Raw genomic sequence first — 26473 nt, 5'->3', positions numbered from 1 at the left:
ACAAGCTTCTTAACCCCCCCCCCCCCCCCCCCCTCTCTCTCTCTCTCTCTCTCGTTTGATCAGTTTTGGTCACTTGTCCTATTGTCTACTTGTTCCGTTTGATGCCAAATTTTGCAAATTAAAATCTTGCAAAGAGCCTTGTGAGGTTTTGTTTTACAACCTTAAAGGCTGATCTAAATGCAAGTTACTGAATGTCTCCCTGTTTATTTTAAATACTGAGTAACGTGGGCTGCAGCCAAGTTTCCCTGCAAGCATCTCCACTTGTCTGGCTACGTAGACTACGATTCCTATTGTGTGGCAAGGATGAGACTTGCTTCCTGCTGGGCAAGGTTGCATGAAGTGCTTAGCATTTTTGAGAATAAGGGGAGGAAGTTACATCAGTATGCATAATGAGAGAGCCCAGGAGTGCTGGGGTTGGTTCAACAAACTCCCAGTCTCATATTTTCCTCTCAGCACCGTTCAACAGCAGCCTTGGTGGATTAGTTGTTGTTCTCTTTAAAGTAGGGAGTGTTTATGTTCTGCTGTGTGGGAAAACATTGTTTTGTTTTTAAAGAGAAGGACACCAGGGAAATGACAGGGGATTTTCTGCAAATGGAACTGAGAAGGACACTGGCGAAGAGCATGTTGTGGATTTTATGTTGTTTGGCATTAGGTGCTGAACCTGTTTAACATGACTCACAGATCGACAGCGGCAAAGACTAGAAGTGATAACCATTTGAGCATAAAGGTAGGTGAAATAATAATAGACGACAAAGGCAAGCAAAAGCAAACTTGAAAGTAAAACTGCAAGAGTTTGCTATTCTTATTATCATTCTCTCAACTGCAGGAGATAAAAAGTTTGTTAATTTTACAAAGTATTTATTCCCCTCAGTTGCTTTTGATAATGCGGTGGTAGCCTTTAGCAAAAGTAAAACATTTTTAATTACATTCTTGTGATCAATATTGTAGACCTCATAACTTCTCTGCCTCTTTCAAGCATTGGTTGGTTCACACTTGTACTGGCTCACAGTGTACAAACCCATCACAGTCCCGTAAGTAGATTGACTGGTTAGTTGCACAACTTGCTGATCTAATGAAACTTGTGTCAAGATGATGTTTGTTTCAAAGTTTTCAATTTTTTTTCTCTTTTGAAAGAGAAACGTTTTAAAGACTGGTGTTTCTCGTTTTTGTATGATTTGTTTCTGCTACTTTGGAATGAAATGCAGCAAGAGCTGAAGTAATTTGTGAATGTCTGGAGTAATTGGACGGTGTTAAGCGAGGGAATGGCTGTGTTTGTATTTGGCAGCGAGATGCCTTTCCCCAGTGAATTGTGTGTGACCAGGGAGCTGCACTGAAAGAATTCCTGGAGCACTCAAGCCCAACTCCTCCACACAAATTAACTTAAAGTAAAACAGGCCAAAGTTCACGTATCAGCCAGAGTAGGGCACTAATTATATTTCGTGCAGAAACGAACATAAATAAAGTGGGAGTTATGTCAAAGACAGAAATATGCTGTCTTGTAGATTTGTCTTCTCTGCAGATAGTTAACCTGCTCCTTGCTCCCTGTAAACTATGATCTGTGCATTCATTCTGATGCTGGCTGGAGTTTAATGCTGGTTCCACAGCTTTAGAATCAACAGCTGATCCACCCCCCCCTGCTGTTTTTGTAACAAGCACGGAACTATATAGTAATATGTTTTATATTTGAAAGTAGTAGAATGCTTTATTGTACTTCACGTGTGAATTATCAAACTAAAGCTCGTACCGACCGAGCCGCATAATAAGCCATAAAGGCAAAAGCGTACTCAACCTGGTTGATTTTAAGAAACTCCTTTAAAGTGAAATGAGATGCAGAGCTGCAGAGCACTTTAGAGGGGGGGGGGGTTCCAAAAGACAAGAGAATTTTATTGTTGTATGTCTCAGATAGAACAATTACATTCTCACACAACAGAATATGTAAACATGGTACAGTGTAAACAATTATAATAAACAAGAACATACGCGCGCACGCACACACACCCACACACGCGTACACATAAAAAACAATCAAATATGGTATTTCTTCCTGTGCCCATGTACATCTCACATGACAGGCTGCAGGAGGAAATAATCACTAAAAGCCCTGCCCCACGGTACGAGTTCATTCCAAGAGTTCTCCCGAGTTTGCCCTGATTCGAACTCGGAGATTTACGGTAATGGCCACTCGTCGGTACTCGGGGCTCTCGGGGGGGGGGGGGGGGGGGGGGGAACAAGGCTATGCCAGAATTTGAACATGAAGTTGAGAGTTTTAAGATCACGCATTTACAGTCTTGGCATTCAAAAGAGATAAGTGACCGTCTGTTGGATTGGTAAATGTGGCTTTTACAAGGAGGCAGATCTATGGAACAACCCAGTTGATAGAAGATGGAAGGTGGTACCTTGGCCATGAGTGGTACATGGGATATAGAACAGTACAGCACAGGAACAGGCCCCTCTGGCCCACAATGTCTGTGCCAACATGAAGCCTGATTAGACTAATCTCTGCCTGCAAGTGATCCATATCCCTCCATTCTCTGATATCCATGAAGCTATCTAAAGGCCTCTTGTATGTTATGGAAAAATCATGTTTTCAGGGAATGGCAACTATTTCATTGCTCTGGTGGAATAGCTGTTCATATATGTTCCAGTCCATCACAGAACTCAAATAGTCAAAACTAGACTTGTACATATAGACTTGAACATCCACATGGGTGTTACATAGGAACTGGAGGGGGTTATTTGATTTGTTACATATATACTGCATAAGGTCTAATCTTTCATAAATTCATAAATTATAAGAGAAGAATTAGGCTATTCGGCCCATTAAGTCTACTTTGCCATTCAATCGTGGCAGAGCTATCTTTCCCTCTCAACCCCATTACCCCTGACACCTCAAGTAATTACATAGAATATTCATTACGATGAACTTGTAATGTAGACAAATGGCAAAGCTATCCATTCCCAGGACTGTTGCAAATGTATCGTAATGGCCCTGTCCCACGGTACATGTTCATTCCAAGAGCTCTCCCGAGTTTAAAAAAATCAAACTCGTGGTAAGCACGGAGAATGAACGTAGTGGGTACATCGGAGCTCGGGGATGTCTCTTAGCGGCTTGTAACGCTAACGGCAGGTACTCGGTAACGGCAGGTAAGCACGGGAAGATTTGTGAAGATTTTTCAACATGTTGAAAAATGTCCACGAGAGCCCCGAGTACCGACGAGTGGCCATTACTGTAAATCTCCGAGTTCGAATCAGGGCAAACTCGGGAGAACTCTTGGAACGAACTCGTACCGTGGGACAGGGCCTTTAGTGATTATTTCCTCCTGCAGCCTGTCATGTGAGATGTACATGGGCACAGGAAGAAACTTTGTCCACTTGTCTTCTATAGGCACAATAGGAAAGGCTCAGACTTGATACATAGGAAGGGAAGTGGGGCATTCATCGACTTTTATTAAACATAGGGACATAAGAAAGATGTTTGGCTCGATTGTAGCTCGTGTTTAGTGATCCCCGCCTGTTGCACAGATATAGAAACATAGAAACATAGAAAATAGGTGCAGGAGTAGGCCATTCGGCCCTTCGAGCCTGCACCGCCATTCATTATGATCATGGCTGATAACCATATAACCATATAACAATTACAGCACGGAAACAGGCCATCTCGATCCTTCTAGTCCGTGCCGAACACGTATTCTCCCCAAGTCCCATATAGCTTCACGCAGACCATAACCCTCCATTCCTTTCCCGTCCATATAACTATCCAATTTATTTTTAAATGATAAAAACGAACCTGCCTCCACCACCTTCACTGGAAGCTCATTCCACACAGCCACCACTCTCTGAGTAAAGAAGTTCCCCCTCATGTTACCCCTAAACTTCTGTCCCTTAATTCTCAAGTCATGTCCCCTTGTTTGAATCTTCCCTACTCTCAGTGGGAAAAGCTTTTCCACGTCAACTCTGTCTATCCCTCTCATCATTTTAAAGACCTCTATCAAGTCCCCCCTTAACCTTCTGCGCTCCAAAGAATAAAGCCCTAACTTGTTCAACCTCTCTCTGTAACTTAGTTGCTGAAACCCAGGCAACATTCTAGTAAATCTCCTCTGTACTCTCTCTATTTTGATCATCCTGATCAACTGATCATCCTGATCAACTGATCATCCAACTCAGTATCCTGTACCTGCCTTCTCTCCATACCCCCTGATCCCTTTAGCCACAAGGGCCACATCTAACTCCCTCTTAAATATAGCCAATGAACTGGCCTCAACTACCTTCGGTGGCAGAGTTCCAGAGATTCACCACTCTCTGTGTGAATAATGTTTTTCTCATCTCGATCCTAAAGGATTTCCCCTTTATCCTTAAGCTGTGACCCCTTGTCCTGGACTTCCCCAATATGAAATGAACCATTCAGATGTACAAACATATGCATGTACTAGGAAAAAAGCGTCATGTCCTCGGGCTATTCCTTCTGAGGGGAACAATTTTGTCCCTCCACTTCATTACCTAGGGACTTAATTCCTCAGGTTTGGAACAATATAAAGGAGAAATTGGTCAACTCCTTAATCCAGATGCAGAGATCTCAGTAATCTCAATTAAACTGAATTAATCTGTACCGCCTGCTATTTCATAGTTTTTGTAATAAATTCGACTAAGGATACAATAAGTTCTGACCTAGACTGTAATGAAGGTTGCTTGCCTTTTCATTTATTTTACATTTTTTAATGGTTTTATTTTGGGATTTGTCTTTAGAGATTTTGGTTTAGGGCAGTGCAGCGGTAGCATTGCTGATCTACAGCACTTGCAGCGCCAGAGACCCGGGTTTGATCCCGACTACAGGTGCTGTCAGTGTGGAGTTTGTACCTTCTCACCATGACCATGTGGGTTTTCGCCAAGATCTTTGGTTTCCTCCCACACTCCAAAGACATACAGGTTTGTAGGTTAAACGGCTTGGTATAAGTGTAAATTGTAGGATAGTGTTAATGTGCGGGGATTGCTGGTCGGTGGGGATTTGGTGGGCCGAAGGGCCTGTTTCCGTGCTGTATATCTCTAAAGAACGGCCAAAACGTCACCTATTCCTTTTGCCTGACCCACCGAGTTACTCCCAGCTTTTTGTGTCTATTTTCAGTTTAAACCAGCATCTGCAGTTCCTTCCTGCACCACCTGAAATCTATCTGTGTGTACATGTTTAATCATTTTTAGTTGCAGTTAAATGTTTGTTTCTGGCGACTGAAAGCTGCTAGGATAAAATCCGTAAAGACGAGATACAAGGAACTGCGGATGCTGGTTTACAAGAAAAGATACAAAGTGCTGGAGAAACTCAATGGGTTGGGCAGCATCTGTGGAGAACATAGATAGATGACTTTTGGTGCTGTCACCCTTCTTCGGACTTTCCCTACAATCAGAAAGACACAAAATGTTGGGGTAACTCAGCAGGACAAGTCAGCAACTCTGGAGAGAAGGAATGCGTGACGTTTTGAGTCTTCAGACCACAATTCCTTCCAATCAGTCTGACCCGAAACGTCATCTATCCATGCGCTCCAGAGATGCTGCCTGACCCATTGTGTTACTTCAGTCTGAAGAAGGATCATGACCCGAAACATCACCCATTCCTTCTCTCCAGAGATGCTGCCTGACCCGTTGAGTTACTCCAGCACTTTGTGTCCTCTTCTGTATTGGACAGGTGTGTGAAATCTGAGGGAGAAAATGCTATGTGTTATTGTGGATACAGGTCTTGGCTCATTTAGTTCAGGTTGTTGTCATGTGTGGCAGAATGGCAAATGAACTTCTTCCCCAGCAAGAATGATCTCTTTACATAGACACCATGACCTTCGGTGTATGGCTAAGAGTTTGTAATCAAGGTTAAATGTTTGTACATTGCAAAGTTTTTCACCCTCTGACTTCCACGTCCTCTTTCTCAGATGTGTTCTACACATCGTGTTTACTGTGTTGAATCCAGTATGTTTGGATAAGGTTCAATTGGTGCCACAAACTGTAGCAGGCTCGATTTGATGTAAATGATCTCTTTGAAGTTTGTCTTCCCTGCTGACCAAATTTTCAACACAGGAATGCTGCGGCATTGTTCTGCATTCTTTGTCTAAACAGACTGAAGTTTCTTTCAATTTGCTGTTTGGTAAGGTGTTTTAAATTTAACACTTGTTCAATTCACATTCAGATTTGCGGTGTCTGTGGGTTCCTTTATGTTGCTGCTCACACAGACAAGCAAATAGACAGAGGTAAAGCTAGAAACCGAACAGCCTTATTGAAGGCAAGAACTCTCGTCTAAATATGAATGTCTGAACATAACAATGTATCAAAGTCAGTTCACACAAATGAGTTCTGAAAGGCACCCTACACATACATAAACAACAGCATCAATTTAAAAGCTTTTAACTCAATGTTGTCACTGGGATTTATGTGAACAGTGGATATGAGGGAAGTAGTTCCTTTGAGAATGACTTAATTAACAGCAATATTTTGCTGTGGCCTGTTGGGGAGATGGCGCCCGCATAGCGGACAAAAACAGACTGGACAAGCTAATCAGGAAGGCCGGCTCAGTGGTCGGGGCTGAGCAACGGACGGTCCAGCAGGTGGCAGAGGCCAGAACTCTGAACAAACTGGGTTCAATAATGACCAACCCCACTCACCCACTCCATGCCCTGAAGGTGATCAAGAGCAGCATCTTCAGTCAGAGGCTGATTGCACCAATGTGCAAAACTGAGAGACATAGGAAGTCCTGTTTACCAGCTGCTATAAGGTTATATAATGCGCATAAATAACTGCACTTTTTAAAAATTAATTGTATTTTAACTTGTATTTTAACTTGTATTTTAACTTGTTAAGTATGGAAGCCATTTGAGGAAATGTGTGGTGTTATGTCTGTCTTGAAGCTGTCGTGGCACTGTAATTTCCTGTAAAGGATTATTAAAGGTATAATCAATCAATCAATCAATCAATATATAAAATACCGAAAAAAAAATTGTCATTGTAATCTGATTATCCTGATTAAGGGGAAGGATATTACCAGTTTACTAGGTAGTCAATTAATATACATTGGACTTGGACCCAACCATCTAAACAGGTAGCAAGTTGTAAGACTGATATGCAATAACGTTTGATTTATCTGTGTGTGAGATTGCAAGGAAATTGTTTATGAAAGAGATGTGTGTTTTTTCATATCTCTTGTGGATGATAATAATCAGGAGAACAAGGCAACCACTTTCAGAACGATGGTGATTGCAAAATAGAGGGGAGCTTGGGGAAAGTTTGGGAATGGCATCATTGCTTCTGACTTAAGGCAAAGGAAGGAAAAAATAATCACTGATTCCAGTGGATGTGCAAAGGCTCACGTTCAGAAGACATTGTGGCTTAATTGTTCAGCATCCTGTGGCGGTGGATGTGTTCATACCATCTGCTCGCTTGCAACCAGGAAGCTGGAAATATCTTTCACAGCATTTGCTTCCTATTTCTTTATTTATTTATCCATCTATTTACCCATCTATATATTTATTTATTTATTTATTTATTTATTTATTAATCTGATAGAAACATATAAAATTCTTAAGGGATCGGATGCAGGAAAAATGTTCCCAATGTTGGAGGAGTCCAGAACCAGGGGTCTCAGTTTAAGAATAAGGGGTATTACTATGCCATTTAGGACTGAGATGAAGAAAATCTTTTTCACCCAGAGAGTTTTGAGTCTGTGGAATTCTCTGCAACAGAAGGCAGTGGAGGCTAATTCACTGGATGTTTTCAAGAGAGTTAGATATAGCTCTTAGAGCTAACGGAATCAAGTGATATGGGGAGAAAGTAGGAACGGGGTACTGATTTTGGATGATCAGCCATGATCATACAGAATGGCGGTGCTGGCTCAAAGGGGCCGAATGGCCTACTTCTGCAGCTATGTTCTAATGTTTATATATTTCTATGTTTCTCTTAATATGGAATTAGCTGCCAGAGGAGGTAATTGAGGGCAGCTACAATAACAACATTTAAAATAATTTTGCACAGGTACATGGATGGAGAAGATTGAGAGGGATTAGGAGCAGATCCAGGCTTGGATAGAGTGGATATGGAGAGGATGTTTCCTCGAGTGGGAGAGTCGAGGACTAGAGGTCATAGCCTCAGAATTAAAGGATGTTCATTTAGGAAGGAGATAAGGAGATATTTCTTTAGTCAGAGGGTGGTGAATCTGCGGAATTCTTTGCCACACAGGCTTCAGAGGCCAAGTCAGTGGATACTTTTAAGGCTGAGATAGATAGATTTTTGATTAGTACAAGTGACAGATGTTATGGGGAGAAGGCTGGAGAATGGGGTTAGGAGGGAGAGATAGATCAGCCATGATTGAATGGCGGAGTAGACTTGATGGACCAAATGGCCTAATTCTACTCCTATCACTTACGGCATTATGACCTGAAGTGGAATTTGCTGAAAGGATCAGCGGGGGAATATTCCACAAGAATATTTGATTGCGCCATGTTTTACTTCAGAAACAAATCAATAAAAATGTACTAATTGTGATTCGGCATGCAAACTGGCAGTCTGTTCCCAGATCAACCGAAGAATCTTAAACACCCCTACCTTCATTACCTTTGTGATGGCACTTCAAGTACAGAAGGTGTGATATTTGTTGCATTATTGTTTGAATCTAGACCATACTGAGTTCATGATTAAAACTCAGATGATGCAGGGTGAGGATAAGAAGCACTTTTCACAACAGGTAATGAAAACACTGAACTCTCCTTTCATCTCTGGCTTCCCACAAGTTCTGAGGATGCACTTTGTCATTTCCTGGGATTGTATCCACCTTAAAGAGCGTTAAAACCGCCAATACATCTTCTTCGGTAATTCATATATAGTCCAAGGTATCATGACAAATATGTCCCAATTTTTAAAAGTCCCCTTGGCACCAGCTGTTCCATGAAATGGACTGGAGGATTAGGGTGTGGGTTACGGAATATTGGGTCGTGAGAAATAAATGGTGTCACATCTAGTGAACAGAGGCTAGGGTTTGGGGAACAGCAGTGGCCGGAAGGTAGGTCAACAATATCCTGATCACGTTGAATGGCGGTGCTGATTTGAAGGGCCGAATGGCATACTTCTGTACCTATTGTCTATTGCCTATTGTCTATTGTCTGAAGTTGGGGAAAATTGTGGGCGTAGTGACAGAGAAATTGGGAGTTGTAGAACTTCCCTCTCTTTAACATGTTGAGTCTTGCCAGGCGAGGTTGATATTAAATCACGCTGGTATCGAAAACAATGGCAATGATATTTTATTATCGTTGAACACCCGGCACTCCTTCGAAAAATATGACTTGGTTGTCCCAACAAAGAACAAAGGAGGGTGAAATGGTTTCATCAGGTGCTCATCTGACGTAGAGACTACACCTACAGTATGAGAATGTTGAACATCCAGATGCTAGTTGGGATTCCAGAATGTTGTGATCTGTCAGGGAAGTTATTATGGTTACATACAATGAAAGTCGAAAAAGTGTACTGACTGATGCTGAAAATGTGAAGCAGGAACAGAAAATGTCAGAAACGCTAGGTAGATTAGGCAGCATCTGTAGAAGGATAACAAGTACATTAAAACCAAGTTATCAAGCCGTAATGTATGAATTTAGCATTAGCGAGACTAATGTACATTCGGTTTTAGATACAGTGAGGAAACAGGCCCTTCGGCCTACTGGATCTGCACAGACCAGCACATTAATACTATCCCACACACACTAGGGATAATTTTACATTTATACCAAGCTAACTAACCTACAAACCTGTACGTCTTTGGAGTGTGGGAGGAAACCGAAGATCTCGGAGAAAACCCACGCAGGTCACAGGGAGAACGTACCAACTCCGTACAGACAAGCACCTGTAGTCAGGATCAAACCCAGGTCTCTGGAGCTATCATATGAGGAAAGATTGAAAAGACTAGGCTTGTATTCACTGGAGTTTAGAAGCATGAGGGGGGATCTTATAGAAACATATACAATTATAAAAGGACTGGACAAGCTAGATGCAGGAAAATTGTTCCCAATGTTGGGCGAGTCCAGAACCAGGGGCCACAGTCTTATGCCCCTGTCACACTTAGGAAACCTGAACAGAAACCTCTGGAGACTTTGCGCCCCACCCAAGGTTTCCGTGCGGTTCCGGAGGTTGCCGGAGGTTGTAGGTGGTTGCCGGAGGTTGCAGGCAGTGGAAGCAGGTAGGGAGACTGACAAAAACCTCCGGGAACCTCCGGGAACCGCATGGAAACCTTGGGTGGGGCGCAAAATCTCCAGAGGTTTCCGTTCAGGTTTCCTAAGTGGGACAGGGACTTTAGAATAAAGGGGAGGGCATTTAAGGCTGAGGTGAGAAAATACTTTTTCACCCAGAGAGTCGTGAATTTGTGGAATTCCCTGCCACAGAGGGCAGTGGAGGCCAAATCACTGGATGGATTTAAGAGAGAGTTAGATAGAGCTCTAGGGGCTAGTGGAATCAGGGATATGGGGAGAAGGCAGGCACGGGTTATTGATTGGGGACGATCAGCCATGATCACAATGAATGGTGGTGCTGGCTCGAAGGGCCGAATGGCCTCCTCCTGCACCTATTTTCTATGTTTCTATTTTTCTATGTCACAGTGCCGCCCGCACTAACTCCCTCAATAAGCACCAGATCCAGCTGATTTCAGAAAGATGTTTTATCATTGCCACGACCCTGAGAAGTGAACACTGTTGCCGACAAGGGAGGAAGCCTCTACTGCCTGGGTGTGGGAATGTCAAATATTTAGACTGTTCTTGTTTACATTGGCCATTAGTGTGGCCTGTTAGAGATAACTGCTTCCACTACATCCCGACAAGTTGAAACTTGCGAAGAATTGAGCTGACTGCAAATAGTATAATATGTGCTCTCAGAAGCTATTGTGTTTTCTTTAAAAAGAGACTTGCAACTTCAATGCTCAAAACTTGATTGAGTACTCTGAGAGAAAACTGTCAGTATCTGTCAGAAAGCAAGATGGCGGCAAACTATTCAAGTCTTGCCTTATTTATTTATTTTATTTATTTATTTATTTATTCCGAACAAGTAAAGATATTAAAGACATTAATATTAACAAAATCGAAATTATCAAACAATTGGACATTACAATCAATATTTACAAAGCAATGAGAAGAACAAAATCAAAGTTCCAATGTCCAACTGTGTGTCTGTACAAGCTCGAAAAGGAGTGAGAAGAAGAATAACTTATTAAATCTCACCCCTTTTCCCCAACACTTCTACCATATTTAAAAATCAATTCATTACTAATAATAATTCTACCCTAGGCAATTTCCCATAATACCTACAGACATATATATACATACAACTATTATGTACATACAAACTTCATATCTGAAGTACCCAAACATAAGTAAACAATAGTAAAGCAATAGATAAACACTAACCCCCACTTGTCAACCATCCCCTCCATCCCTGTACCCCTTGAGAATTATTTTTTTATATATCATTTTAAAATGATTCATGTTTGTGCATTGCTTCAATTCCCCGTTCAATTTATTCCACACTCCTACTCCACAAACCGAAATACAAAAGGTTTTTCTAGTCGTACGGACTTTTTGTTTCTTAAAGTTAAATATTCCTCTTAAATTGTAACCCCCCACACGCTCGTTAAATAATTTTTGAATGTTTCCAGGTAAATTTTTATTTTTGGCCCTAAACATTATCTGAGCTGTTTTGAATGTAACCAAATCTTCTAATTTTAATAATTTTGACTCTAAAAATAATGGATTCGTATGACCCAGATACTTAGCATTATGGATAATACGAATTGCTCTTTTTTGCATCATGGTTAATGAGTGTATCGAATTTTTATAGTTATTACCCCAGACTTCTGCACAATAATTTAAGTAGGGTAAAATCAATGAACAATAAAGAATACGGAGTGATTTGTAATCCAGAGCTTGCTTGGCTTTGTATAATACAGAGATACTTTTTGACAATTTTAATTTTACATGTTTAATATGTGATTTCCAGCTTATTTTATCGTCAATTATAACCCCAAGAAATTTATTTTCATGCACTCTTTCAACTTCCACCCCATTTATCTTTATACTTACTAGTGTATTTATTCTACAATTACCAAATAACATTATTTTAGTTTTACTCAGATTTAATGAAATTTTATTCCTATCAAACCATATTTTCAATTTACCCATTTCTTTTATTATTTTATCCAATAGCTGTTTTAAATTTTCCCCAGAACAAAAAATATTTGTATCATCTGCAAACAAAACCAGCCTCAAGACAAGCCTTTAGAATAATTTGGTCTCTGTGCCCATGATAAAAAAAATGGAAATGCCCATTGATGTTCCCTGCTGGATTTCCAATCACCTGAGTTTAGATAGGCTGCTTCCCACTGAATGTAAGCAGCTCATACTATTCCATTTTACTGCTTCACTGTGAAATCTCCTCAAAGTATGACCACTTTGAAGAGGTTCTCCTCCTTTCCCGGGCAGGAGTTCTGTGAGACTTTCTCTCTCTCAAGGGCCTGTCCCACGAGCATGTGACTGCATGCGGAAAGCGCGACCTAACGTGGTCGCTTGAGCCTTACGGCCTCGCGGGGCCGGTCCCACTTTGATCGCCGGAGCTGTATGGAGTTGTGCGGAGCTGGTCCCGACATCGCACGGGGCTCCGTGTTCAAAAATTCCGCGCAGCAAAGGCCTGCCGGCCCGCAGCCACATTGAGGCCCTACGCACCGCCTCGACAGGCATACGCAGCGTCTCGACGCCATACGCAGCATCTTGACACCGTACGCAGCGTCTTGACGGCGTGCGCCTTCGCTCCAACTTCACGTCCACTCGTACGGGATCACTCAACCTCCGCGCGGCCCCCGCTTCCGGTTTGGTCGCGCTCGCCGCATGCAGTCGCATGCTCGTGGGACAGGCACTTCACTGCTCCCCCTCTGTGATTCCTGCTGCCTTCCTGCCCTTCCACCATGTTCCACCTATCACTCGCCAGACACTCGTCACCTGTTTTTCAGCTTTCTTCCGCCGCCCCCCCCCCCCACCGACTATAGCCTAAAACGTTGCTTATCCATTTCCTCTACAGATGCTGCCTGACTTGTTGAGCTTACACTCTGGCATTTTGTGCTTGGCTTGTAAAACTTTGGTTGCAATGAGGGCCAATCGAGTGCAAAAAATAGGTTAGTTGACGTTAATCACCAAAATAGCGAATCGTCTCTAAAGAGTGGTATGTTTGGCAGATCGTTACGGACCACTTTGCTAGTTTCGTAATACAAGAATTGGATGGGAGGAACAAAGGATCAGGATTAGACTTTGGTGAACATCGTGCACTTTTCACTGGACTTCCCGAAGGCTTTTCAGTGCCCCAGTCACCCTTAGCCACAGCGTCTATAGTGTACATTAAGCTATCAATGTCAGAATCCAATGATTTCCGCTTCTTGCCACTTTTTTAAAATGTCTGTTTATCAACTTTGGTAGATTCGAGTTTAACTTTCTTCTTTTTCTTCTTCTTCTTCTTCATTTTTTCCCCTTTGTTAAGACTCGTCACAGAATTGCCAGTTAGCAAAGACAAGGGTTTGTCATTGGTGATCCACTCCTTGGGCCCAGCTTCATCATCACTCTGTGTACCGAGGGCCGGATTGCCAGACGGGATCTCAGACTGACACTGCTCCTCCTCCATCTCTGTCCCAGGCTCATTCTTCACTCCCTCTGTAATCAGCCGATCCGAGCACATCTCTGCTAACTGAAACAATGCTGAATTCCCACACGGTCTTGTCGACTCCACAACCCCTGGCTGTACCGTGCCGGAGGAAATCTCCTTGGCCGTTAAGGCATGTTCTCCTGCTAAGAGCAGCATGCTGAGTCCTCCCATTTGAGTGGGATCTGCCATGGCAAAGTTGATTTGTGGCATTTCCTCAGTATTCACCACCCGCTTGATAATGGGAAAGTCCTTTGTGGGGTCTGTTGGAAAGGTCCACAGCTTCTTTCTCGTGGTGACGGTGGGCGAGTGTGGAATGAGCTTCCAGTGGAAGTGGTAGCGGCAGGTTCGTTGGTATCATTTAAAAATAAATTGGATAGGCATATGGATGAGAAGGGAATGGAGGGTTATGGTATGAGTGCAGGCAGGTGGGACTAAGGGAAAAAAGTTGTTCGGCACGGACTTGTAGGGCCGAGATGGCCTGTTTCCGTGCTGTAATTGTTATATGGTTATATGGTTATCATATAACTACATGAGGATGATAATTAGAGAAATCCAACAATTCCGGGTTATAGTTTTCGGACTGATAGTTTAGTTTGGAGATACAGTGCGGAAACAGGCCCTTCGTCCCACCGAGCCCGCACCGACCAGTGGTCCCCGCACACTAACACTATCCTACACACACTAGGGACAATTTACACTTATACCATTCCAATTAACCTACAAACCTGTACGTCTTTGGAATATCAGAGGAAATTGAAGATCGTGGAGAAAACCCACGCGGTCACGAGGGGAACGTAAAAAACTCTGAACATAAGGCAGCAACTCTACCGCTGCGCCACCGTGCCACCCCTGTTGTCATCACAATGCTATGATCAGGTAGCTCTTACTTTCTACATAGTCTATTGATAGTGAGTCGTAGTTGTCCTTCTCTCTGAGAAATTCCCTGTCTGTATTTACTGACAGGAACAACTCTTCATGCGCCTGTAAGCCTTCTTCAGCTGGTCTTGTCTGCAGTGACCAGAGCAGACCAGCTGGTGGGAACAGCTGTAGTTCAATGGTCTGCACAGGCACTGACAAATAGTGGTGTCCTCGGAAGTTGGATCGCACATCGCCCAGGAGAGAACAAAAGCCATATGGTGCAGTGTCACATTTATATCAAGGTCAGGGAGATGTGAGAAAAGCAGGAATCGTTGCAGATACTCAGTTGGCCAGGCAACGGCTCTGTAGAGAGAAAAACATTATTTTGGATCAGTGGCCTTTTCTCAGATTAAAGTTATCGATCTGAAATGTTGGTAGACAAAAAAGCTGGAGAAACTCAGCAGGTTAGGCAGCATATATGGAGCAAAGGAATAGGCGACGTTTCGGCTCGAGATCCTTCTTCAGACTGATGTCGGAGGGGGGGTGGCGGGAAAAAGAAAGGACGAGGCAGAGACAGTAGGCTGTTGGAGAGCTGGGAAGGGGGAGGGGAAAGAGGGAGAGAGTAAGGACTATCTGAAATTGGAGAAGTCAATGTTCATACCGCTGGGGTGTAAACTACCCAAGCGAAATATGAGGTGCTGCTCCTCCAATTTGCGGTGGGACTCACTCTGGTCATGGAGGAGGCCCTGGACAGAAAAGTTTGATTTGGAGTGGAAGTGGGAGGGGGAGTTGAAGTGCTGAGCCACCGGGAGATCAGGTTGGTTATTGGCATCAGAGCGAGGTCCTGCTGGCGCCAGAGTAGACCGCAGGGCACGGAAGAAGAACTGCCGTATAAAGAAGAAGGGTTTCGACCTGAAACGTCTGAAGAAGGGTCTCGACCCGAAACGTTGCCTATTTCCTTTGCTCCATAGATGCTGCCTCACCCGCTGAGTTTCTCCAGCATTTTTGTCTACCTGCAGCAGATAGCTTGTCGGAATCTATAGTCCGGGTTGGGACCGAACTGAGAGGTAGGGAACCGGAGCTGGAAACCACGAGGTACAAGATGGAGGTGCAGGCACGTCTCGAGAAAGCAAACGTGGCTGTGGTAACCGGTCTGGGTTAAGACGTGACCGTAGAGTTGGAGGGATGGAGGAATCACAGAGGGGGGTGGGGGGCAGAGAGAGGGGAAAAGTTAAGAGGAATCTGAAATGTTAACACTTTCACTCTCCACAGATACCGCCTGGCCTGCTGAGAATCTTTCATTTTTTTAATTTTCCGTTTCTAGCATATGCAGATTTTTTGGGAAAATTAGATGCTTTTCTGCTGGAAACTTTCCAAGTAGTTCGAATCTTACATCAGTTGGAATCTTATGTAGGAGGACATAGGTTTAAGGTGAAATGACAATATCTGAATGACAATAAAGTTTTCATTCATTCATTCATTCAATCATTCATTCATTCATTCATTCATTCATTCATTCATTCATTCATTCATTCATTCATTCATTCATTCAATCATTCATTTAAAGGGGAAATATTTTATTGGAACCTGTGGGGCAACTTTTTCACACACATGCTGGTGGGTATATGGAACGAGCTACCAGAGGAGATAGTTAAGGCAGATACCATAACGACATTTAAAAGATATTTGGACAGCTACATGGACGGGGAATGTTTAGAGGGATATGAGCAGGGCAGGTGGAACTAATGTAGTTGAGGCAGCTTGGTTGGCATGGGCAAGGTGGGCCGAAGGGATTTTTCTCCGTGATGTATGACTCTATGATTTACAACTTTATAAAGAGTCATTTCCAATGTAAATTTCACATTAATCCTGTAAAAATAAAATTATAGCACATCCAGGTAAAGGCCCTTTTAGTCAAATCAACTTTGCGTACCTGTAAGCCAGTTGTAAAAACATTTCTTTAGTTTAGTTTAGTTTAGTTTATTGTCACGTGTACCGAGATACAATGAAAAACTTTTGATGCGTGCCATCCAGTCAGCGGAAAGACTGTACGTGATTACAATCGAGCCATCTACAGTGTACAGATACATGATAAAGGGAATAACGTTTAGTGCAAGATACAGTCCAATCAAGATACAGTACAGTTCAATTACCTGATAACTGCTGGGAAGAAACTGTCCTGAACTGTACCATGTGGCAATTGAGGAAAATAAGTTGAATTTTTGTAGCATCTTTTGTGACCACAGAATGTCCCAATGAATTACAACCAATGAAGTGATGTAATGGAGAGATAATGTCAGCCAAATTGTGCCAAGTAAAGTCCTCAAAATTGCAAAGTGATAATAACTAGATCATTTGTTCTGGAGATGTTGATCGGGAGTCATCATTGTCATCGGTGAGTATGACTGTCCTCTCATGGAGGACGCCTGTGCGTGACTTTGTTTAACGTGGGGAGACTGGTGCACAGACAGCCACCACACGGTCCTTGACAGATCTGGGTCAGGATCCAGTGGCACGGAGTCCAAGACGACCGGAGACCCTTTCCTGCTGCAGCCTTCATCCGCCTTCCCAGCCGTTGTGACGCTCCACTAAAGTCAGCCATCATCCTCCCGCCTGTTCCACCGTTGAGGTCTTGGTTGGATTGCTCTTTGCCAGAGACCTCCCCCTCGACCTTACTGCCATGGGTGACTCTATCAGGAGCATAGCTCCAGACGGCATCGCTCTCAGGATCTCAGGACCACACAAGCTGCTCCACCATGACAACGTGGCAATCCACGGTGAATAATTGTGAAAAAATAAGATCATAAGACCATATGACATAGCAGCAGAATTAGGCCATTCGGCCCATCGGGCTATTCTGCCATTCAATCTTCACTGATCTATCTTTCCCTCACAACCCCATTCTCCTGCCTTCTCCCCACAACCTTTGACACCCTTGGTAGTCAACAACCTATCAATATCAACTTTAAACATACCCAATGTCTTGCCCTCCACACCCATCTGAGGCAATAAGTTCCAGAGATTCATCACCACTCCTTCTTCTCCCCTCTCCCATCGGGCAAAAGGTATAGCAGTTTGAAAACGCCCATGTCCAGATTCAGGAGCAGGTTCTTCATAGCTGTTATCAGGCAACAGAACAATCCCTCCCGACTGGACTACTGCAACTCACTTCTCCTTGGCATCAGCTCCACCTACATCAACCGACTCCAATTGGTCCAGAACGCAGCCACCTGACTCATCACCCACACCAAATCCTGGCATCACATCACTCCAGTCCTCAAACAACTTCACTGGCTTCCCATCTCCCACCGGATCAACTACAAAATCCTGATCCTCACCTACAAAGCCCTCCACCATCTGCCCCCCCCCATATCACACTGACCTCCTCTCCCCCTACCAACCCTCACGGTCCCTCAGATCCACATCAGCCGGTCTCCTCTCCATCCACAAGTCCAACCTCCGCAGTTTTGGGGACAGAGCCTTCTCCAGGGCAGCTCCCAGGCTCTGGAACTCCCTCCCCCAACTGATCCGCAATTCCGTGTCCCTCACCATCTTCCAGTCCCGCCTCAAGACCCATCTCTTCACCTCTGCCTATCCTTAGCCCCACGTCCCCCTCCCTTTTCATCTGTGCATTAATCGCCTCATATTGTGTTTTGTATTCAATTCTGTCTTTACTTTGTGTACTAGTCATGTCTCTACTATTTATTTCATTCCCCTTACATGTTTTTCCTCTACCTGCTAAATTTTTGTAATGTGTCCTTGAGACTCTTGAAAGTCGCCCATAAATAAAATTTATTATTATTATTATTAATTCTATCACAATGAGAGAGCAGTGATGAACTACAATCTACCTCATTGGTGACCCTTGCACTATTTCAGGAGAGAGTTAAGGGGCTGCCCCACTTGGGTGACCTAATTGGCGAGTTAGGAAGAGTTTAGGAGAGTTTAAAAAAATGACATGTTGAAGACTTCCTTCGACTATGTAGAAGACCTCCTTCGACCTCCTTCAACTTTGTTGAAGACTAGCTACGACTAACTTCGGGAAAATTGGATACTGAATAGTGGTGAGTGAAGGCAACCTCCTTCGATCTCCTTCGACCTCCCTTCGACTATGATGAAGACTATCTATGACTACCTTTAACTACCCTTGATTACCTACGACTAAAATGCCGATCTACTACGACCTACTACGACTAAACCTACGAGTAAAAAAAGTATCCATTTTTTCCATGGCGACTTTTTTTACTCTCGGGCATTTTTTAACATATTGAAAAAACGCCGCGACCTAGCTGAGGCCTCGAGTATGCGGAGACCACTCTCGAGCAAGAAGGAGAGTTACGAAGACCTCCTACGACGTTGTGTCGACCATGCTGCAAGTATGAATCAAGGGCAAACTCGCCAGAACTCGAGGATTAGGTCGCCCAAGTGGGACAGGCCCTTTAGATTTAACTCCTTGAGCTAACGGAATCAAGGTATATGAGAAAAAGGAGGAACGGGGTACTGATTTGGATGATCAGCCATGATCATATTGAATGGCGATGCTGGCTTGAAGGGCGGATTGGCCTACTCCTGCACCTATTTTTCTACGTTTCTATCCTTGATCGGAGTTTGCTGACTTTACCTTGCACAAAACATCATTCCCTTACTATGTGTCTAAGAACTGCAACTAGATCGATTGTAATCCTGTATTGTCTTTCTGCTGACCAGTTAGCACAAAACAAAAGCTTTATACCTCGGTACGAGTGACAATAAACTAAACTAAAGATAGACACAAAAAGCTGGAGTAACACAGTGGATCAGACAGCAGCTCTGGTGAAAACAAATAGGTGATTTTCAGGTCGAGACTCTTCTTTAGTCCGAACCGAAACGTCACCTATTCTTTTTCTCCAGAGATGCTGTCTGACCCGCTGAGCTACTCCAGCTTTTTGTGTCTATCTTCGCTATAAATCAACCAGAAAGGTCGGATTCGGATTGGGAGGGGGAGTTGAAGTGCTGAGTCACCGGGAGATCAGGTTGGTTATTGTGAACAGGTGTTGGCAGAGGTTCACCTACACCTCCTCCAACCTCATCTATTGCATCCGCTGCTCTAGATGTCAGATGCTCTTCATCGGTGAGACTAAGTGTAGGCTTGCCGATCTCTTCGCCCAACACCTCCGCTCAGTTCGCAATAACCTACCTGATCTCCCTGTGGCTCAGCACTTCAACTCCCCCTCCCATTCCAATTCCGACCTTTCTGTCCTGGGCCTCCTCCATGGCCAGAGTGAGGCCCACCGTAAATTGGAGGAGCAGCACCTCATATTTCGCTTGGGTAGTTTACACCCCAGCGGTATGAACATTGATTTCTCCAATTTCAGGTAACAGAAACATCGAAACATTGAAAATAGGTGCAGGAGGAGGGCATTCGGCCCTTCGAGCCAGCACCGCCATTCATTGTGATCATGGTTGATCGTCGCAAATCAATAACCCGTGCCTGCTTTCTCTTCCCCTTCCCAGCTCTCCCTCAGCCCATTGTCTCCGCCTTTTCCTTTCTTCTTCCTGCCCACCCCCCCCACCCACACATCAGTCTGAAGAAGGGTCTTGACCCGAAACGTCGCCTATTTCCTTCGCTCCATAGATGCTTCCTCACCTGCTGAGTTTCTCCAACACTTTTGTCTTCCTTTGATTTTCCAGCATCTGCAGTTCCTTCTTAAACATGTTTTCAAGAGAAAGTTAGATTTAGCTCTTCGGGCTAAAGGAATCGAGGGATATGGGGAAAAAGCAGGAATGGGGTACTGATTTTAGGTGATCAGCCATGATTATATTGAATGGCGGTGCAGGCTCGAAGGGCCAAATGTCCTACTCCTGCACCTATTTTCTATGTTTCTATGTTTCTGCATTGTACATTTGTGTACACTACATCATTCAGCAGTGGCTTCTAAGGATGTTAACTCAAGTTTCCTCCCCTCTCGTATGACTTGACGTGGAAAATGTTAGTTTAGTTTAGTTTAGAGATACAGCGCGGAAACAGGCCCTTCAGCCCACCGGGTCTACGCCAACCAACGATCCCCGCACATTAACACTGTCTTACAACCACTAGGGACAATTTTTACATTCACCAAGCCAATTAACCTACAAACCTGTACGTCTTTGGAGCGCGGGAGGAAACCGAAGATCTCAGCGAAAACCCACGCAGATCACCAGGAGAACGTGCAAACTCATTACAGACAGCACCCGTGGTCAGGATAAAACTGCCGCTGCATTCGCTGTAAGGCAGCAACACTACTGCTGCGCCACCGTGATCACCCAAAAATGAGATCAGTGTTTTGTTTTCACTTTTTCTGGTTGCCAATACCCTGCAGAATCATTGGTTTACTTTTTAGTTGCACAAGTCCGCTTGCACAAGACCTGTGCTCTTAGAACAATTACTGTATGATTAGCTTTTTAATCACCCTCCCTTCTCTGTACCTGTGGCTGTCTATGGCAAAACAATAGAACAATAACTGCATTTGTGCCGTAAGTAGCACTGACTGCTTGCAAAACCAATTAAATGACCACTTGGGAGAACAGCTTTTAGGTTCTATTGTCATTACAAAATAAAAGGCTGAACTGAAATGTATTAAATGAACACCAATTTAGAGGTTGAATTATCTTGCGTCATCATGAAGTCTCATTAACTAGGACTGATTCCTGGGATGTCAGGACTGTCTTATGAAGAAAGACTGGATAGACTTGGTTTATACTCTCTAGAATTTAGGAGATTGAGAGAGGATCTTATAGAAACTTACAAAATTCTTAAGGGGTTGGACAGGCTAGATGCAGGAAGATTGTTCCCGATGTTGGGGAAGTCCAGGACAAGGGGTCACAGCTTAAGGATAAGGGGGAAATCCTTTAAAACCGAGATGAGAAGAACTTTTTTCACACAGAGAGTGGTGAATCTCTGGAACTCTCTGCCACAGAGGGTAGTCGAGGCCAGTTCATTGGCTATATTTAAGAGGGAGTTAGATGTGGCCCTTGTGGCTAAAGGGATCAGGGGGTATGGTGAGAAGGCAGGTACGGGATACTGAGTTGGATGATCAGCCATGATCATATTGAATGGCGGTGCAGGCTCGAAGGGCCGAATGGCCTACTCCTGCACCTACTTTCTATGTTTCTATGTTTCTATGTTTCTAAAATCCATTCAAAGCCACGAGACTCCTCATTTTTGTCATTTGATGTTTTAATGTGCACAAAGGACACAACTCCATGTGGAGAGAAAAGCAATACTGCAGGTGTTGGAACACTCTGCAACAAAAGCAGAAGTTGCTGCAAATGCTCAGTGGATCAGGCAGCATTTGTGGGGTGAGAAACACAGTTAATGACTTAGGTCAGTGGTCTGTAGATACACCCTGAGCTGTTGTGTGGTACCAGCATTGTGCTTTTATATCACATTGGCTGGACCTTTGGAAATTGAGGTGTTTAATACCCCAAAAAATCGGCCAACAATAATATTGACGCAGAGAATTTTGAGAATTTTCAGCTGTAACATTGTGTCTTTTGACTGTTTGCAATAGACGTGCAAAAAAATACAAATTAAATACAGGTAGACAAAAATGCTGGAGAAACTCAGCGGGTGAGGCAGCATCTATGGAGCGAAGGAAATAGGCGATGTTACGGGTCGAGACCCTTCTTCAGACTGATGTGGGGGTGGGGGGGGGGAGGGCGGGAAGAAGAAAGTAAAAGGCGAAGACAGTGGGCCGTGGGAGATCTGGGAAGGGGAGGGGAAAGAAGGAGAAAGCAAGGACTACCTTGAAAAGACTAGGCTTGTATTCACTGGAGTTTAGAAGGATGAGGGGGAATCTTATAGAGACATATAAAATTATTAAAGGACTGGACAAGCTAGATGCAGGGCGAGTCCAGAACCAGGGGCCACAGTCTTAGAATAAAGGGGAGGTCATTTAAGACTGAGGTGAGAAAAAACTTTTTCACCCAGAGAGTGGTGAATTTGTGGAATTCCCTGTCACAATGGAGGCCAAATCACTGGATGGATTTAAGAGAGAGTTAGATAGAGCTCTAGGGGCTAGTGGAGTCAAGGGAGATGGGCAGAAGGCAGGCACAATGTTATTGATTTGGGATGATCAGCAATGATCACAATGAATGGCAGTGCTGGCTCGAAGGGCTGAATGACCTCCTCCTGCATCTATTTTCTATGTTTCTATGTTTCTGTTACCTGAAATTGGAGAAGTCAATGCTCATGTCACTGGGGTGTAAACTACCCAAGCAAATATGAGGTGCTGCTCCTCCAATTTACGGTGGGCCTCACTCTGGCCATGGATGAGGCTCAGGACAGAAAAGGTCGGATTCGGAATGGGAGGGAAAGTTGAAGTGCTGAGCCACCGGGAGATCAGGTTGGTTATTGCGAACCGAGCGGAGGTGTTGGGCGAATTGTTCGCCAAGCCTACGCTTGGTCTCACCGATGTAGATCAGCTGACATCTAGTGCCGCGGATGCAATAGATGAGGTTGGAGGAGGTGCAGGTGAACTTCTGTCGCACCTGGAAAGACTGTTTGGGTCCTTGGATGGAGTCAAGGGGGGAGGTAAAGCGACAAGTGTAGCATTTCCTGCGGTTGTAAGGGAAAGTACCAGGAGAGGGGGTGGTTTGGGTGGGATAGGACAAATTGACCAGGGAGTTACCGAGGGAGCGGTCCCTACGGAAAGCCGAAAGGGGAGTAGATGGGCAGATGTGGTCAGTGCAGGGATTCCGTTGGAGGTGGATTAAATTGGGGGGGGGGGGGGGGGGGCTGTTATTAAACTGAAGGTAGACAAAAATGCTGGAGAAATTCAGCGGGTGAGGCAGCATCTATGTATCTATACAACTGAAGGAACAGCTTTCAGGCTCATGTACCTTCTTCCCGACTGTAGTAGTGAGCGTGGTATGGGTCTTTGATATTAGGTGCCCCCTTGAGCCAGTGCTTCCCAAAGATATTTGGTGCTCTCTGTAGATTCATTTGATCTTGGAGAGGTCAATACTCACAATAGGCATTTCCTTGAATACAGACCAATCTATGTCTTCTCTCAACCTGGTCATGTCTCAGGCTCTTTAGCTCCATAGAAAATAAGTTTATCCAAACTCTCTTCATAACCTATTGCCTCAAACCTAGGCAATATCCTGGTGAAGGTACACAAAATTGCTGGAGGAACTCAGCGGGTGCAGCAGCATCTATGGAGCGAAGGAAATAGGCGACGTTTCGGGCCGAAACCCTTCTTCAGACTGATGGGGGGTGGGGAAAGAAAGAAGGAAAAAGGGAGGAGGAGGAGCCCGAGGGCGGGCGGATGGGAGGGTGGGAGGAGACAGCTAGAGGGTGAAGGAAGGGGAGGGGACAGCACAGACTAGCCAAATTGGGGGAATTCAATGTTGATGCCATAAGGGCGCAAGGACCCCAGACGGAATATGAGGTGCTGTTCCTCCAATTTCCGCTGTTGCTCACTCTGGCAATGGAGGAGACCCAGGACAGAGAGGTCGGATTGGGAATGGGAGGGGGAGTTGAAGTGCTGAGCCACCGGGAGGTCAGGTAGGTTAAGGCGGACTGAGCGGAGGTGTTCGGCGAAACGGTCGCCCAACCTGCGCTTGGTCTCACCGATGTAAATTAGCTGACATCTAGAGCAGCGGATGCAGTAGATGAGGTTGGAGGAGATACAGGTGAACCTTTGTCGCACCTGGAACGACTGCTTGGGACCTACTCTTTTGCACTCTCTCCAACACAATTGCACCCTTGGTTTTATTCCACTTAAAAAAAGCCGAGGTCCTTTTTTAACACTATCTGTCAGGGTTTGGACGTTTTACATTGAAAGCATTCTATAAATTAATTTATACCACATAGTAATGAATAGGTTACTATTGAAGGCTTCCCGATGGGCCACGGCTGTGGATCCGGGAGATGCGGCCGGAGGTGGTGTGGTCTCGATGCCTCCCAGATCGGGGGCCTCGCGGGTCGGAGTTTGGGTCGGCGGAGCGGCCGACAGAGCCTGTGGCTGGGGCCTGGATCGGCCTGGTGGGGCATCGACAGCGGCAGAGGTGAAGCCTCGCGACGGTGGGCCTCGGCGGTGGTGAAGCCTCGCGTCAGCAGCGATGCCTCGTGGGTCGACCCGCAGTCGACGGTCTGGGTGCGTGGATAACCTCCGTGAGGGAGATGGAGGAACAATGGACACGGGGGGGGGGGGGAACAAAGGACAATGGGGACCCGCCGTTGGGGGGTGTGAGGGACAAAGGGGGGAGTTGCCGTTTCTTTGTAACTTTGTCAGCACCGTAGGTGGCTGCTATTTGTATATATTGTGCGTGCAAGTAAAGAATCTCACAGTGCCTAGTCACATGTAACATTAAAGTATTCCTTCCTATTCCTAGACTGGGCAATGTTCACCATTATTTGAAGCCTCCTTTGTTCTTCAGCCATTGAATTATGGAACCAGATCCGTGATCCAACCAGTCAATGTCACCATGCACATTTAGAAGTTTGATAAAGTAGCAAGTGTTGGTGATCTTTCTTTATCATGGCATCAATGCGTTGGACCCAGGACAGATCATCAGAGATGTGTTTGCCCAGGATCTTGAAGCTATCGATTCTCTCCACTACCGTCCTGCCAATAAAGATCGGTGCATGGTCCCCCAGTTTTCCCTTTCCAACCTCCTAGTTCTTGATCACGCTGAGAACAAGATGCTGATGTGGATCTGACACCGTTCAAACCGATTATCTATCTCCCCCCTTTACTTTGACTCGTCATGAACCATTATTCGTCCAACGACAGTAGTTTAATTGGCAGATTTAAAGATGTCATTGAAGCTTCGCCTCAGTAGTTTCTTTATTTCAATGTTTCATTAGACTTAGCTCTTAGGTCTAACGGAATCAAGGGATATGGGGAAAAAGCAGGAACGGGGTGCTGTTTCTGGATGATCAGCCAGGATCATATTGAATGGCGGTACTGGCTCGAAGGGCCAAATGGCCCACTCCTGCACCTACTTTCCATGTTTCTATGTGTTATTGTCACGTGAACCAGGTACAGTGAAATACACGTTTTGCAAACAGCTCAGCAAGACTATCCCCGTACATAAACACAATCATCCCGGTCAGTACAGAATGCACAGAACAACCCACTGAGTCCATATGCAAGAGGTGCCACTTTGGTGCCATTTCACAGTCCCAGCTTAAGTTGGCCACGAAGGCCCGTTGCAGCCATTGCCTCCAGTATGGTCATCCCACGATACGATGTCCCTCTCCACGTCTGGCCCTCTTCAGCCCTTGCAGCTGACCTTCTAGTTGCCCTTGCTTTAACTAGTCACACTGCTGCATCCTAGTTGTCCCTGTTTTTCTCCCTGGCTACTAAACAGTTACAGGTATAGAGTAGAGCATGGGAATAAACACACAGGCTTGAGATGCTCCTGTGCTGATGGTCGGGAGGAGGAATTGTTAAAAGATTGTACTGATTACTATCTACGGATCCAGTTGCAACTCTGATCCAGTTACCTGTGTTTGATGTCGCACTTGGATGGGATGATTGTGATAAACAACTGCCTTGTGCACTTGTTCCTGTTGTCCAAGTGATCCAGCCAGTGAGATCGCATCGGCTGTTGACATGTTGTGGTAGTAGGTGAAATATAGTGGATCCAGATCATTACTAAGGCAGGAGTTGATTTGCATTCCAACCAGCCACTTGAAGCTTTCCATCACAATGGATGATAGTGGTTCACCTTCATGCTATGGCCAAGTGTCTCTTGAGAGAAGTAATGTGATCGAAGAAAGGTTTTGCCACTCCTTGAATTAGCCAATTCACTGAGGCTTAGCACAGCCACAGTGCAGAACAGCTCAGTAAATGAGAGATAATGGGCAGAGCTAGATACTTCAAACAAAAGGCGTATAAACAGGAGCTCTGACAAAAATTAGCTATTGTGGATACTGTGCCGCTGAGGTTAGAACTTGAAG

The 26473-nt window shown here is 44.6% G+C and overlaps 1 protein-coding gene across 4 annotated transcripts in view; it reads left to right on the top strand.

Annotated features, from left to right (window-relative positions):
* Positions 1–382: 382 nt before the first annotated feature.
* The window catches only part of plekhg4b (pleckstrin homology and RhoGEF domain containing G4B), a 250110-nt gene continuing 224019 nt past the window's right edge, over positions 383–26473 (top strand). For 2 of the 4 annotated variants that reach the window (XM_033016498.1, XM_033016493.1), the window contains exon 1: positions 406–727. In XM_033016498.1, coding sequence (XP_032872389.1) covers positions 671–727 — 57 coding nt within the window. In that variant the 5' untranslated portion in view covers positions 406–670. Of the gene's footprint in view, positions 728–26473 lie in introns of all 4 variants that reach the window. The other 2 variants (XM_033016504.1, XM_033016509.1) reach the window with 2 other exon arrangements.

This window comes from Amblyraja radiata, chromosome 2 (assembly GCF_010909765.2).
Source record: "Amblyraja radiata isolate CabotCenter1 chromosome 2, sAmbRad1.1.pri, whole genome shotgun sequence".
Taxonomy (NCBI): domain Eukaryota; kingdom Metazoa; phylum Chordata; class Chondrichthyes; order Rajiformes; family Rajidae; genus Amblyraja; species Amblyraja radiata.
The sequence above is the reverse complement of the archived record's forward strand: the minus strand, read 5'-3'. Positions and strand labels throughout refer to the sequence as shown.